The sequence below is a fragment of the Carcharhinus amblyrhynchos genome, chromosome 19 (genome assembly GCF_965287045.1).
Source record: "Carcharhinus amblyrhynchos chromosome 19, sCarAmb.v2.hapA, whole genome shotgun sequence".
NCBI classification, from domain to species: Eukaryota; Metazoa; Chordata; class Chondrichthyes; order Carcharhiniformes; family Carcharhinidae; genus Carcharhinus; species Carcharhinus amblyrhynchos.
The window spans coordinates 33241203-33257565 of record NC_137342.1 but is presented as its reverse complement, the minus strand read 5'-3'; the positions used below and the strand labels follow the sequence as shown (position 1 = coordinate 33257565).

General features: G+C 41.8%; 1 protein-coding gene across 2 annotated transcripts in view; it reads right to left on the bottom strand.

Annotated features, from left to right (window-relative positions):
- Nucleotides 1-16363, bottom strand: part of LOC145355441 (golgin subfamily B member 1-like) — a 70540-nt gene that overhangs the window by 32577 nt on the left and 21600 nt on the right. For both annotated transcript variants that reach the window (XM_080207552.1, XM_080207551.1), the window contains exons 9-13: nucleotides 14625-14734; nucleotides 8857-8971; nucleotides 6450-6532; nucleotides 4771-4855; nucleotides 1752-1828 (exon numbers count right to left, since the gene is read on the bottom strand). In XM_080207552.1, the coding sequence (XP_080063678.1) occupies nucleotides 1752-1828; nucleotides 4771-4855; nucleotides 6450-6532; nucleotides 8857-8971; nucleotides 14625-14734 (470 nt within the window). The remainder of the gene's footprint in view (nucleotides 1-1751; nucleotides 1829-4770; nucleotides 4856-6449; nucleotides 6533-8856; nucleotides 8972-14624; nucleotides 14735-16363) is intronic.

The window sequence follows — 16363 nt, the reverse complement described above, 5'->3', positions numbered from 1 at the left end:
CAATAGTCCCCTGACATGGCCAGAAGGAGCTGGGGGCAGGTGTGCTCATTGTTAGGTACATGTCCTGACCTCTATCTTCCTTTTCCCCTAAAGCTGAAGCTGAGAAATGGTGTGTGCCTGACAAGCATCATTCTCACACTGCCCTCATATCTCAGCTTTATCGGAGCAATCAGTGCTGTGGCATCTTCCTTGGGTGTCTGCAGTTCTTACATAATGATACATTTATAATTTAGTTTGATGTACTTTTATTCACTTACAGGATGTGGGTGTTGTTGGCCAGGCCAGTGTTTGCTTCCCATCCCTAATCACCCTTGAGAAGGTGGTGGTGAGCTGCTCTCTTAAACCATTACAGTCCGTGTGGTGTAGGTACGTCCCCAATGTGTGTGGGGCTTGGCAAGAAATTTGCAGGTGGTGATGTTCCCACCCATCTGCTTAACATGCGTGCAGCTCCAGCAACACTCAAGAAGCTTGGCACCATGCAGGACAAAGCGGCCTGTTTGATTGGCACCCTTTTCACCACCTTAGGCATTCAATCCCTCCAGTGCCAACTCACAGTGGCAGCAGTGTGTACTGTCTGCTAACCTAATCCTTCTAGGTGGTAGAGGTCACAGGTTTGGAAGGTGCTGCCTTGGTGAGTTGCTGCAGTGAACCCTGTAGATGGTAGGGTGGTACACACATAAGCAGATGGTGAGAGTTCCATCATATTCCTAACTTGTGCCTTGTAAACGCTGGATAGGCTTTGGGGAGCGAGCAGGTTAGTAACCCACTGCAGAATTCCCAGCCTCTCATGCTCTTGTAGCCACAGTATTTATAAGTTGGTCCGGTTCATGTTCTGCACAGTGGTATCTCCCAGGGTATTGGATAATGGGAGAATTCAGCAATGGTTAATGCCACTGAATGTCAATGGTGTTGAACCAGCAACACAGAGGGAGTGAATTAAAATCCAACCATTGCTGGTTGTTAGACTGAATGCAGTAAATCTGGCAACTGACACCAGAAAAATGATAGCTGGATTGTCATATGGTAGTCCAATTATTTTTTTAATCATTCAAGGATTGTGGGTTTTGCTGGCTAGGCCAGCATTTACTGCCTGTTGCTAATTGCCTCAAAAAGTTGGTGGTTAGCCTTCTTGAACCACTGGTATGCGAATATCTCTCAGAGCAAGAACTGTGTCATGCCCTACCTTGACTGACCTAAACTTAATTCTATTTCTATATCTTGACCATTAACTGTCCTCTGAAGTGACCTAGCGAGACACTCAATTCACAAAGACTCACCACACATTCACAGCACAATTGAGAATAGGTAATAAATGTCAGCCCTGCCAACAATACTTACATCCCGAGAAACTTAAATACTGTAAAAGGCTGGGAGTGCAAACAATTAAGGTGCATAGATAGCAGCTTCAAATGAGTAATGATTGGAGATTCAAAGCTGAATTTAGAAAATTGAAGCCCATTAAAACTAATATTTATGCAACATATCTCTCTGAAATATAGCAGAGGTAAGACTAATATTAACTGACCAAAACTGAAACTCAAAATAACTGTATGAAAGCTAAATGAATGTCTGTACGGCTATTACCTCTTAATCCAAAACTGCTCAATTCGAATTACTGGATGATTCCAATTTTTACTTCACAAAAATAAAAAGTTTGAACAGATTGCACAAGTGCAGGCACCAAGGGGGAAACTTGCAATACAATGGGATGAAGCTGCGATAGGAAGAGCTGCAGCATGAGATTCCTGTACCTGAATTTCCATCAGTTCTGTCACTTTTTGTTCTGGTTCAAGAATGTCTTGAGAATCCTCCATTGTATTTGTCTGACCTGCAAACAAGAGTCAGACATTCCATCCATTACTGATTCTTCTTCCTGAGTTCAGACACATTTGCACAAAATTTCAACTTCCTCTGTGGTCCTTGTGGTTATTGGAATGCTGCCTGCAGCAGGCAGAGCCCAGCTGTCTGAACTGCACCCACTGATAGGCATTACCAGCCTGAAAAGCAGGCCACTCATTGCACAGCATCAGCAAAATCCCAGTCACGCCACTCAGTGCATTCCGAAGACAATATTTCACTATTAGCTGCTGGCTATTGTTTAGAGCTGGTTAGGAACTCTTGTTGGGACGGGCCAAACACCTGTCTGTGGCGACAAAGCTGAGTCACATTGGAACCAAAACATTAACTCAGTTTCTTGTCCCACAGATGCTGCCAGGTCTGCTGAGTTTACCCAACATTTTCTGCTTTTATTTACTTACATATTTTACACAATTGCCAGAGGGCACTGAAAAATGGCTGGACCACGTTTTATGTTGACAGAGGGTGGGGAGGAGCATTGGAGGAAGGGGGGAAACTGAGAATTACCAAGAGGTACTGAAGTGAGCAAACAAGGCAAGTGTTAAAATCGACTCTCATTAACTTTCCTTGCTTAGTAAGTCTCCCTCCACTCTCTGCCAGTGGGGGTGTATGACCTTGACTGACTTTTGAGGGAACAAATTTTGATTTTTTTTCCTTTCCAAATAGCAGAAGGAAGAATAAAAGGAGAAAACTGACCACTGGGAAAAAAAATCTCTATGGTAATGACTAAATTAGACTGCCTCTGATCCTGTTTGTCTACTGACAGCAAGATCCTTCCTGCTTGCTATTTCAAGGCAAATTAATCTGTTGACCAAGCAGTCTAATTCCTGTGCACTTCAATTAAACTTAGCACAGAGGTCAAGTGAGCTATTCAACCAATTATCCCATCTCTCTTGTCCACTATCACAACTCTTCACCAAGGTCCTCAACACCCAGAAACATTCACACATTATGTGGAAACAAACAATTATTGGGGTGTTAGCTATTCTAACAACTGGTTTCTCACAAAGCTTTAACCATTTTTATTCTCTGTCAGAGACAGGCCTGTTTATTATCACTTTGCATTATTTTCCTTTCCTAAAGTACAATTGTACTTATTTTGCATTCATCACAGAATTGTCAATACTGAAGAATGGAACAATGTTCAAGTAAACATCAGCACAGCAAGTTAAGCATTGATTAGATACAGAATAAAGCTCCTGCTACATTGTTCCATCAACACCCCCAGAGCATTTAGATTCAGAGTATCTAGTTTATGCTGGTCTAACTCAACACTGAGCCTTACCACAGTGGCACAGTGGTTAGCACTACTGCCTCATTGCGTAAAGGACCTGGATTCAATTCCGACCTCCGGTGACTGTCTGGAGTTTGCACGTTCTCCCCATGTCTGCGTGGGCTTCCTCCCACAGTCCAAAGATGTGCAGTTTAGGTTAATTGGCCATGCTGAATTGTCCCTTAATGTCAGGGGGATTAGCAGGGTAAATACATGGAGTTACAGGGATAGGGCCTGGGTAGGATTGTAGTCAGTGCAGACTCAATAGGCCAAATGGCCTCCTTCTGCACTGTAGGGATTCTATGACACACAGCTTCAGAAGGGAAACCTTAGTGTATCAACATGGCTATTTTTCATTTCCACACCTAGCTCTTGTTGCCTCTCTGAAAGAGATTCCTAGTTTAGTACCAAATTAAGAAGGTGTTTATACTTTGGGGCCAGGTCACTCAAGGGCTGATTGAGTCTGTCATAAATTTATTTCAGATAGAAGTCTCGCAGTCATTCTAGGCTGGGTCCAGAGTCCGATTTTGGAATCAGATCCTAAAGTGTCTGACCCAGGGCACTACCTACTCCTCTTTCTGAGAAAGAGGTGATCTTCAATTCCCCCTTCAAGGCTGAATTTGAATCCAGGAGGTAGAAGTGAAAGGACAGCTTAAACTTTACTTTGCTTAAGTAGATGCCAGAAATTCTACAAATCTCAAAAAGGTTTCATGGTCCTGAGTTTTCCCCATGTTATCCAGACCATCTCCTGGCTGAACACAACTAAAGCCAGGCAGTTGAGAGCTGTATAACCCAGTTTCGTAAAGGAGTGTACAACTGATATGTAGACAACAAAGAAATTGAGATGGTTCTCCTTAAGACAGGGCTTAATAAAGGGATTCAAAATCCTGTGGGATTTTGATTATATGAATTGAGGAAACTGTTTCCACTTACAAGAGGGTCAACAACCAGAAGACAAAGATAATTGGATAAAAATTCAGAGGAGAAATGAAGGGAATCTTTTTTCACAGAATGAATTGTTACAATCCAGAACGTGCCACCTGAAAAGGTGATGGAAACACACTCAATTGAAATTTTAAAAAGAGAATTGGATAAATACTTGAAAAGGAAAATATGCAGGGCAATGAGGGAGAAGTAGAATAATGGGACTAACTGGATGGCTCTTTCAGAGTTAGCGCAGATGTGACGGCTTCCTGGCTGGGGGAAGCCTTGAGTTAGTGAAGTTTGAACAATAAATCTTCCCCTAAGACCTGTAAAACATGAATCAAGTTTCTGGGTGGCCAGCTGGGATCCCCAGTGAAATAAAGTAACATCTGATTTGATTATCTAATAGGACATCCCACCACGTTGCTTACAGGTATTCCTAGGTCTGTTGGGAGTGTTTTTATGTTTAGCTGATCCCTTGGCTGAATGGGTTGGAAAGTCTACTCCTGTTCTTATGTTGCCTAGCCCAGGGTCAATCAAAAGGCAGTCAGAACAAGTATATGTTTCAGGCTTATAACAAGTTTCCTTTTGCATTTCCAATAATGTCTGATGTAGTGAAATCTCTGTAGAAATGATGGTCTGATACTTCCTGTCCATAACTATCAATCTTATTCTTCAAGCACATCTAATAACTTGTCCAATTTCGTCATTATTACCTGTGCCTCCAGGTGAGCTGTCTGCAGATTGGGTTGTTTGGTCCAATACTATGGTGTCCGATAATTTGCTCTTCGTGTCTCCAACCTAAACAGAGAGGAACAGAAGCACAAGCCATACTTGATGTCTTTGCTTTTGTGAAGATGCAACAGTAAAATCTAGTTTCCCCCAACTTACAAAATCCCCCAAGGCCCACAATCCTTAGGCAGTTTTATGTTCTCTCTACCCGTTTAGCTGATGCCAAATTCTCTAATTGACAGATGATCTGAAAATACCAGAAATAGGAAGTTAGAAAAATCATGACCAAACAGACTGACAGCATTCTCCTTTCCAGCATAAAGGCTGAGTGGTGACCTAATGGAGATCCTTGAGATTACATCCATCGGGTAAATTTAGAGAAAAATGTTTAGTTGCCCCCACCCCAGATCAAAAATAAGGGGGAGCGGGTCTCCCCAAAAAAGTCTAAGTGTTGAATTTGCACGAAAACTGGAGTAAGTCATGCTGGTTTTATCAGTGAGTCTCAAAAAGAATCTCCCAGAACGCCTCAGCGTGAATCATGCTGAAATTCAGGGGGCAGGGCCTATTCCCGCTGGAGAAGCCGGCAGCACAGTGCTAACCGCGCCACTGCAGTGGCCCCAGACTGCCAGCCTTCCTGTCGTTGGCCAGCTTGATCGCTGGCCAGCCACACAACCCTGCAACACTGCTCCTCTGACCACACCCATGGCTTGATCGCTGGCCACCCCCCATGCATAGTATGAAGTCTCACAACACCACGTTAAAGTCCAACAGGTTTATTTGATAGTAAGCGCCACCAGCTCTCAGAACGCTGTTCCTTTGTCAGGTGAGTGGGGAGTTCTGATCACAAACAGGGTATATAAAGGCACGCACAGTTTACAGAATATTGATCAGAATGTGAGTCTTTACAGCTAATCAGCTAATCAAATCTTAAAGGTACAGACAATGCGAGTGTACCCAATGCATGCCCAGGCCAGCCTCGGCCTCTCACTCAAAATCCCATTGCTCTCTTACTCAAATTCCTATTTCTCCTGTACTCCAACTTTTCAACATCTCTTCCCTTTTGTATCCCGATTCTCATACATCTCTTCCCTCCTGTATCTCAATTCTCATACAAATATCTGTTCTCCTAGTAACTTAATTATCCTATCTTAACATCCCAATACAATTAAAATACTTGAGTAAACAAAGTTATGATTAAGATTGATTTCAGACCCCATTCCAGAGATTTTAGCTCATAATTTAAGATGACATTTCAGTGCAATGGGAATAATGCATTGGTGGGTAATCAAGCTGAGGCCCCATCTGCCCTCTCAGTTGGCCAGCATAGATATCACAGCGCTGTTCAAAAAAAAAGTGAGGTTCTCCCTGTTGATCAGGTCAATATTTAAATGTGAGCCAAAATCACTAAAATATATCTAGTCATTTATCTCACACTTATGCAATTGTTAAGTTCTTTCGTTACAGTTTTCCTGATCTATCTGGAAGAACCGTTAGGTACCTGCGCCAGCTCCTAAATCCTGATGGTGTTTACAGTTCTCCCAACTGTACGATCCATCAGACAGCCTGGAGCATTGTAGGCACTGGTGAGGCTAGGCACAGATGATGCTCCCAGTTGAGGGAACAACAGGCCTCTGAAGGTAAGAGGCTGGTCTCACGTCTGTACCTGAATGCATTCCTGAGTGTTGTGAGCTAGCTCTTCTGTCCCCCTCTGTTGTTCCAGTTCTTTGATCCTGGTTCGCAGATATTCTGTTGAAACATGAAAGAAGAGTGCGTCAGTTTTGGTTTCTGCTTTTGGTGACATTCTTTGCACAGCAATAGGGTATAAAACAAAGCTGAAGTAATTCCTTTCTACCCATAGATTTATAATCCTGTATCGACAGAAATAAATCCCCGATTCTCTAAACCTAAACCAGGCACCCCTAGTTCTGCACTGAAGCAGAGGAGGGGCTGGGGAATTTTAGAAGGTTATAGGTATGTGAATTCTCTGCAAGATCGACTCAGCTAGTCCCACACCCCAACCCTTTTCCTGTAACCCTACAAATATTCATGTGCTTATTCAATTCCCACAACAGAATCACCCTTTTAGGTTGTGTATTCCAGTTTGTGATCGCTCACTGCTTCAAGATTCTCTCTCATGTTGCCTTTGATGCTGTTACCAGAAGCTTTATATCACTGCACTTTGGTTCTCTATGATTGTGTACACAGAATGGAAACAGCTTTTCCTCTTTTGTCTAAACATTCATAACTTTGAACACGTCTAGTAAATCACCTCTCAACCTTCTCTAAAGAAAACCTCAGTTTCTCTAATCTATCCAAGTAAGGGTGGCATGGTGGCAGAGTGGTTAGCACTGCTGCCTCACAGCGCCAGGAACACGAGTTCAATTCCTGGTTTGGCTCACTGTCTGTGTGGAGCTTGCACATCCTGTAGGTTTTCTCAGGTTTCCTCCCACAGTCCAAAAGATGTGCTGGTTAGGCGCATTGGCCATGCTAAATTCTCCCTTTGTGTACCCAAACAGGTGCCAGAGTGTGGTGACTAGGTGATTTTCACACTAACTTCACTCCAATGTTAATGTAAGCCTACTTGTGACAAATAAATAAATTGAAGTCCTTCATACCTGCTATCACTATCATAAATATTTTCTCAAATGCCTTCACACCCTTCTGAAAGTTCATTGTCCAAAATTGGGCACATAACTCCAGTTATGACCAAACCGATGTTTCAAGAAGTTCATCATTACTTTCTTGCTTTTTTATTCAATTCCTCTACTAATAAAACCAAGGATCCTGCATGTCTTCTTATCACTTTCTCAACCTGCCTGTCACATTTAATGGCTTGTGCAATTATATCCCCAGGTCTCTCTGTTCCCATATTCCCTTTAGTATTGTATTCTTATTTTATATTACTTCTTCTCGTTCTTCCTCTCAAAATCAATCATTTGCATTTCATCTGCTAAATGTTTGTCCATTCCACCAGTCTGTTTGTGTCCTTTTGAAGTCCATCACTATTCTTCTCACAGTTCACAATACTTCAAGTTTGAGTCATCTGCAGATTTTGACATTGTGCCCTGTATACTTAGTCTGAGTTATTAATACACATCAAGAGGAGAGACACAGCAGCAATCCCAGAAACATTACCTTCCACCAGCCTGCAAAAAAGCCAGTCCTTATTTCCTGTCACTCATTCAACTTTGTATCCGTGCTGTTTCTGCCACTTTTATTCCATGGACTTCAACTATAAGACTTTTTGAAGTACATGTACACCATAACAAATAGATTACTTTCATCAACTCTGTTATCTCATCAAAAACTCAAAGTTCATTAAATATAATTTGCCTTTAACAAATCCACGCTGGTTATCCTTTAATTATTCCTTCCTATCTAAGTGACTTGTCAGAGTGCCAAAGAACCAAATTGAACTGGAAACATTCACTCTGTTGGCTCTCCACAGATGCTTCCAGACCTGCTGTATTTTTCCAGCATTTTGCTTTCATTTCTCATCCAAATGACTGCTGACTTTGCCCAGAATTATCATTTCCAAAAACCTTCCTACCACTGAGATTTATCTGATTGGTCTATAGTTGCTGGGTCTATCCTTGCTGCCCATTTTGAACAAAGGTTCAATTTTCCAGTGATCTGGAGAATTAGAAGACTACGGCCAGCTCCAGAGGTACAGTATATGATATTTGGGCAGCAAATCACACTTCACAACACTAAATGCAGAAATCTGTGGGATTTGTTGCAGGGCGCTGTACTTTGTGGCATCACTTGTGAGTGATACTTCTGTGATGGATTATTTCACACCCGAGCCCCACACCTATGCACAGAGTGGGTATGGAGAGCAGGGATATATGTGTTCAAGGATAAGGTCTGGATGGTTTCAGTCTGCAATGCTTCTGTGGTTAAAAAACAACACACACAAATACCCAAGATCCCATGGCGCTATTAGAAAGACAGGAAACTCTCTTAGTGTCTTATCAACATACCTCTCTTGAACAACACCAGCACAATACAGATTATACAGTCAATTGCTTAAAAAATGTTTGGCCCCTTTTTAAAACAATCCCACTTACCATTTTCAGTCTTGACCTCCTCATAGTCCACTGTCTTCCACAACAGGCTTCCCTTCTCCTCTTCCAGCTCTGCCAATCTGTTCTGTGATGCCACCTCCTGTTCCTCAGCAGCAGTCTGGGTGATGATTGGGGGAGTGGGGAAACAGGGAAAGAGAATATAAAATGAAACACAAATTACTGAATGTGACACTTCATCCCCTTCCAGAACATAAAAACCTCTAAAATACGATTTAATTTTTGGGAACTAAATATATGGCTCACAATCAACTGACAAATATCAGTCTGGTTTTATACATAAAATGGCATTGATTTATTTGAATAATGTCTGAAACTTGCACTATTGCACTATCTACCAGTTAGAACCTGAACCTACACTATTACAGGCAACACACAGGATTTTCATTAACAAGTTTGCATTAGTCATTTAATTCTTAAATATTGACACAGAAGACCAGACCAGAAATTGTGACAACAGGAAATACATTAAATTTCTAATAATGTAGGAATTATTATCTTGTGTCACACTACCTCTCACAAAATAGGGCAACAAATTTACAGAAGAAATGCAGATTTTGTGATTTACAATGGAAAACGTTGGAGGTGGTGTGGCTGGCTATAAGAATCTTAGGATCAAACAGAGGCAAGATGGTAGCCAGTATTATCATAGGTTTAACATTTGTAACTTTATTCTGGAATGGATTGTCTGCTGTTTCTCCTTATTAATGAAGGTAGCAACCCCCACATTACTGGCTAGTATGCAGTTATTTTGGTGACAGTCTCCTATTAGAACAATTTGATTGTTTCCTCAGATTACATTGAATAACCCAGAAAGTTTCCTTTAACAGGATCCTTTGGCAGACTCAGAATATCAATTGATAAAGTACTAAGACTAGAAATAAAGTGAGAACTATTAGTTAGACTTCAAAAAGAGTTATGGAGAATATTTACATTGGAGTAAAGATGGCTCAGGGGAGATCTTATGGGAAGTTTCAAGACTCTAAGCAACGCAGATAAATGGTACCTTAATAAATTACTTGCCACAACCGCAAATGGTGCAGCCCAGTACACGAACATAAATCCAGAGGACAGTTCAGATTTAACAACTTTACAGTTCTGGTCACCGCATTACCAGAAGGACGTAGATGCTTTGGAGAGAAGGTTTACCAGGATGTTGCCTGATCTCAAGGGTATTAGCAATGACAAGAAGTTGGATAAACTCAGGTTGTTTACACTGGAAAAATAGAGGCTGAGGGATGATAGAGGTCTACAAAATTAACAGAGGCACAGATAGGGTGAATAGTCAGAGGCTTTTTCCCAGGGTGGAAAGGTCAACTAGAAGAGGGCACACATTCAAGGTGAGGGGGGAAAGTCTAGGCAAGATGTGAGGGGAAAGTTTTTCACACAGAGGGTAGTGAGTGCCTGGAACGCACTGCTAGTTGAGGTTGGTGGAAGCAGGCAGGTAAGCAACATTCAAAGCATATCCTGATAAACACACAGGGGACGAACAGTGGGATAGTAACCGCACATGGGCAATAAGTAATGTGTCTAAATAAGAATTAGGAATTGGTGCAGGCTTGGTGGGCTGAAGGGCCTGTTCCTATGCCGTACTGTTCTTTGCTGTTTCTTTTTTTTGTACAGAAGGATGAGACTGTTTCGGACAGTGGCGGACAGTTTTATTACATACAAGAGACAACAGGATAGCATTCTGGTGAAAGATAATTTAAAGGGATGTAAGAGATAAAGACAAGCATGAAATTTAGGAAACTTTGATACTGGTCAGCTAGAGTATAATAATCTATCCCAGTTTATACATTCCTTTAATAGAACAGACAATTTTTTGTTGTCTTGTCGAAGGCTTGGGAGGAGATCAAATCTTTTAACTATAAAGAGAAAAGGTTGTAAACAGAAGGCCTGAAGGAAACGAATGGGGTGGCACGGTAGCATAGTGGTTAGCACTGCTGCCTCACAGCCTGGGTTCGATTCCTGGCTTGGGTCACTGTCTGTGCGGAGTCTGCACATTTTCCCTGTGGCTGCATGTGTTTTCTCCAGGTGCTTCAATTTCATCCCAGTCTGAAAGACATGCTGGTTTGGTGCATTGATCGTGCTAAATTCTCCACCCGTGTACCCGAACAAGCACCGGAGTGTGGCGACTAGAGGTTTTTCATGGTAACTTCATTGCAGTGTTAATGCAAGCCTACTTGTGACACTAATGAATAAACTTTTAACACTTGCAAACTGGGGGAGGGGCAGGTGGACAATGAAATAGGATTATACAGATGGGGAACTAGGTGAAGCACCGAGATAGTTTACAACAGCCAGGATACACACAAGATAGTATTCCGACCTAACCATAGAAGCAGAGAAAAAGGGGAGGCTAAACAACTAACTTGCTGTCTATAAGATGAGGAACATGGAAACTTAAGACCACAAAGAAGGTCATTCATAAGTTACCCCACTGACTCCCCATAGTCTAGTATCTGCCACTGTTTAAAATAGTATCAGAATTATACACCCAGCACCCAATTAGACACTTAACTCTCATTTACATTCTCATTTAGTACATTAAAAATAAAACCAAAATAACAAACCATGTCAGGAATGATGAGGAACAAGTTATGAAAATCATGCGGAAAACCTGCCCTGCCCCCAACATCGCAAAATCTTCACCTTTAAGATTGACTGAGAAGAATGGGAGCAGAGTTAAGAGAGGTAACTGAAAGAATCAAGAAGACTTTTAAAAGAAGATATTGAGGGACGTAAGCAGACCAATGGATTTAAGGTGGCCCAGAGGTTGGGTTGAAGATGGCTTAAACATTTGCCTTGAACAGGAGAGTGAGCAAGCGAGCAGCAACTTGTCTTTACAGAGTACTCCCAACTTAATATAGCATCACAAGGTGCTTTTCAGAAGCCTTACAGTAGAATTTGACACTGAGCATGGACATGGATGTCTATGGTGTCCGTGAGATCTCTGTCAAATTTCGCCTCAGCTCCTACCTTTCCTTGTCCTATTTTGCTCCATATTCTTAAACAGTATAAAATCCATTACATTTCTCCCCACTCTATAGTTCTGGAGAAGAATGATATGGACTCAAAATATTAACCCTGTTTCCCTCTTCAGAGTTGCTGCTAAACCTGCTGAGTTTTTCCAGCGTCCACAGGATTTTGTTTTAATCTTAAACTCAGGAAGGTGCATGCACAAGAGGCCACAGCTGTGCAATAGCGCAACAAGGGTTGGGACAGCAAGCTAGAGGAAGCTGCAGATATAGGGAGGAAGGGTTTATAAACAAGAATAAGGATGCTGAGGTTGGTGCACTAGGGAATAGATGCCAGTGAAAGTGGACAAGTACAGGGCGATGGACAAGGAGGGCAGTGTAGGGGTTCAGTAAGAACCAGGAAAATGCCAGAGAGGCCAAAAGGGATCTGAAGAAGTCTAATACAAATCAAAATGTTACAAATGCTGAAGATCTGAAATGAAAATCATTAAATGTTGGAAGTACTCAGCAAGTCGGACAGCATCTAAGATGAGGGAAACAGATACATTTATGACTTTTTGTCAGAACAGTTGCCATAGAGGCCTAATCTTGGGAAATGAACAGGCCAGATATACTAAACACAAAAAAAAAAGATTGTAATTATATATTTCTTCTCCTAATCACTGGACATCATAAAGCACTTTACAGCCAACAAGGTACTTGTGAAGTGCAGTCACTGTTGTAATACAAGAAATGCAACAGCAAAACTCCCACAAAGAGCATTAATTAAGATAATTTTTTTTGGGATGTTGGCTGAGGGATTTATTTTTAAGACCAGTATTCACTGCCCATTTCCAACTGCCCTGGAGAAAGTGGGGGCAGGTTTCCTTCTTGAACAGCTGAAGTCCATATTAGTTAGGACATTGGGGATAACTTCCCTGCTCTGCTTCTAAGTAGTGACACATGGTCTTAATATAAAGCCTCATTCAAAAGACAGTACATCCAACAGCGCAGTACTACTTCAGTTCTGCACTGGAATCTCACTTTTGATTTCTGTGCTCAAACCCTGGAGTGGGGCTTGAATCATAACCTTGTGACTCAGAGGCAAAAGTGCTACCAACTGAGCCATGGCTGACACTGTAGTAATAAAAGGTACAGTTTATCACTGGTCTCATAGTGCCACTGGATTATTGTATTGTAGAAACCACTTGTTCACATAGCGGTTAAAATCAGCTGAAAGCAAGCATCAATAACCACTGAAATCCAACAGCGTAAGCAGAACTGACATCTAACTGGGATATTAGAAGAGGCAGACACAGTTTACAAGCTGCTTAAAACTTAATCTCAGTCCTAAAATAGCAGCTCAGCTTCAGGTTTGAAGCAGTAATACAGATCATATTATTGGTATTATTTCACATCTTCGTTACCTTAAGGGAATGGTGAGCGAGTCGAGACTTTGCAGTGACAGGTACAAAAACAGGGGAAACCAAATAAAGCATTAATACCCAAAATGCTGTAAGCTAACAAGAGATAGACAAATTTCTAACTATTAATGACCCAAAAGGACATGGAAATAGTGTGGGGGAAAAAGACACTGAAATGGGTTCACTGACTGGTGAAGTCTGCAGCATTAACATTGTCCTCATATGTTGTCAGTCATGATGGCATTAAATGGCAGGGCAGTTTAATGGGCTGAATGGTCTAACTCCTGCTCCTATGCACTATGTTCCTAGCATAAAAATGCATTAGAGTGTGATACTGATACACAGCAGTGCTTTGGAACTTTCAGCCCTGCTCTGTCCTGCATTAGCTGGGTTCAATTGGGATGCTATGTTTAGCCTCTGGGTTCCTATCTCTGACCATTTACATTGCTCATGTGTGAATATTGGGCGAGGTTCACACTCAGCTGTGTTGTTTCAATGATTGAACAGTCTGCTGACGTACTCACAATCTAAACTCACACAAACAGCGAGTGAGGTAGCAGAGGTGCTGTGGAGTTGGGCCCAGTTGAGCCTCCGGGTCCTCAGAACAGGAGCTGGACGTATGTGGGCATGAACTCACTCTGGGAGGGGAGATTCCAATAGTGTCACAAACTAGCTTGCAGTCATCCGAAAATGTAAGATTAACTCCTCCAAGGGTCCTTTCTTGTTACTCAGATTATACACTCACTTCCAGTGATCAGTAAAGTTTATTGATTAGTGTCACAAGTAGGCTTACATCAACACTGCACTGAAGTTACTGTGAAAATCCCCTAGTCACACATTCCAGCGTCTGTTTGGGTACACTGAGGGAGAACTTAACACGGTAAATGCACCTAAATAGCACTTCTTTCAGACTGTAGGATGAACCAGAGCACCTGGAGGAATGTACGCAAACACAGGGAGAATGAGCAGACTGCACACGGACAGTGCTAACTGTCACCATGCTGTGCTGCAAGCTGATTGCTTGGTGTTACTGTCACTCTATGGGGCCTGGCACACCGATAGTCAATTTGCACTGAAAGGGGTCAGCACAAAGCATAGCAGAATTAGAGGGAGGAAGGGACAGAAGAGGAACAGAGGGATATGCAGAATGGGATTCAAACAGTCTCTGCTGCCCAATCCGCTGCTACCGAATCATCTGAATGCCATACACAAGTTTCAAATAGAACAATGAACAGCTCCTAAACCTCTGCTGTGCCAATCTTTATCTCGCTAGTGTGTGAGGACAACATATGTTAATGCTGCAGACTTCACCAGTCAGTGAACCCATTTGTTTCTGCTCATCAAATCCTTCTTGCAGAAAGAGTTCTCTAACCTGCAGCTCCTGAACTTTCTCTTCAAGCTCTTGGACTCTGACCGATGCCTCCCTTTCAGATGCTTGCTCAGCTTCCGACTGCTCACTTGCTTCAACCTTCTTCAGTCCATCTGCAGGAGGGAAAAAAAGTGTCCCTGAATTTTATGTTCCTGAAGGTGTGCTAATATGAAAAAAAGGTTGCGTATGAATTCAGGACTGATATCAAGAAATTATATTTCAAGCCACAGAGCCAACATATGAAGCAGAATTTTGCATAGGGCAGAGGAAACAAAATCTCACAGAGCTAAGAAAAGTTTTATTCTATTATTAGGCAGTTAGGAGCATCAGCCAATTGGGAAAAGAACAGTTTGTTGGTATTAGAGTGAAATCATATTACAATTATACAACAGCAGCCATGGTCTCACTGAATTTCAGAGCAGTCTTGAAGGACTGAATGGTCTATCCTGCTCCTATCTCTTATATTTTCATGTTCTAATAAATCAATGGCTGTTTGGTTAGACATCAGCTGGAATACTGTCTCAAATTCCAGGTACCAAAAATGGGGAGCATGCAAAGGAGATTTATAGCATGATACCAGGATAAGGAACTTCAGAATTGCTGAGGAATTAGATAATAAACTCCATTATGCATGCATGACTAAAGGGACAATTACCCTGCATCGACACATGCTGTACCTACTCTGGAATTAATGGGACAGTGTAGAGGGAGACTTACATTTACTCATAGAATCCCTACAGTGCAGAAGGAAGCCATTCAGTTCATCAAGCCTGCACCAACAATAATCCCACCCAGGCCCGATCTCTGAACCTCATGTATTTACCCTGCTAATCCCCCGACACTAAGGAGCAATTTAACACAGTCAATCAACCTAACCCACACATCTTTGGAGTGTGGGAGGAAACCAAAGCACCCAGAGGAAATCCACATGGACATGGGGAGAACATGCAAACTCCACACAGACAGTGACCCAGGGCTGGAATTGAACCTGGGTCTCTCAAGCTATGAGGCAGCAGTGCTAACCACTGTCCCACTGTGCCACGCTGTGCCTGTCCTGGGAGTAATCAGTATAGAAACTGGGTGACCATTGTTTAGGCAACATTGCTAAGCTTAACAAACGTGCAAGTTGTTAAAAAAAATATAGAAAGATTGGCAGCAGCATGTCCTGAATTATTTCCCCTCTTCTACTCTTTCCAGTTGGAGTGAATGCCTGCACTCAAGACCTGAATCTTTACTTGCATGTGTAAGTTATCTAAAAATTTCACATCTAAAGTAATTAACGGATTAAAAAGGGAGTTTGTTTGATTCCGGCATTTTTTAATGATAATAGATTCTGAACTACTTGCTTGAAGGAAAGTGATCTAATGTAGTGTTTCACCAAGATTGAACGAAGCAATTACATTTTTGCGGTCAATAATGAAGATTTTATCTTTCAAGCTGTGAAGTCCTTACTTTCAGCATCTCAACAATTTCAGATTGCTTTTGAAGTTACGTTTATAGACTGTATTTGTACGATTTTCAAACTTTTCTGGTTGTTTGTATTTATTTGCAAAAACATAAATAACATGCTAAGTCAATGAAATCAGGTCTGTGACTAACCACCACAACAATGTAATGACATAAAATCCTCAGAACAAATGAGGGGCAAAATAAGTTAAAGCCATACTGGGGGATTATCAGAAAGATCATGAGAGCTTCTGTTGAACCACTGAGCAAGAAAGAAAATCAGAATAAAAGTGGAA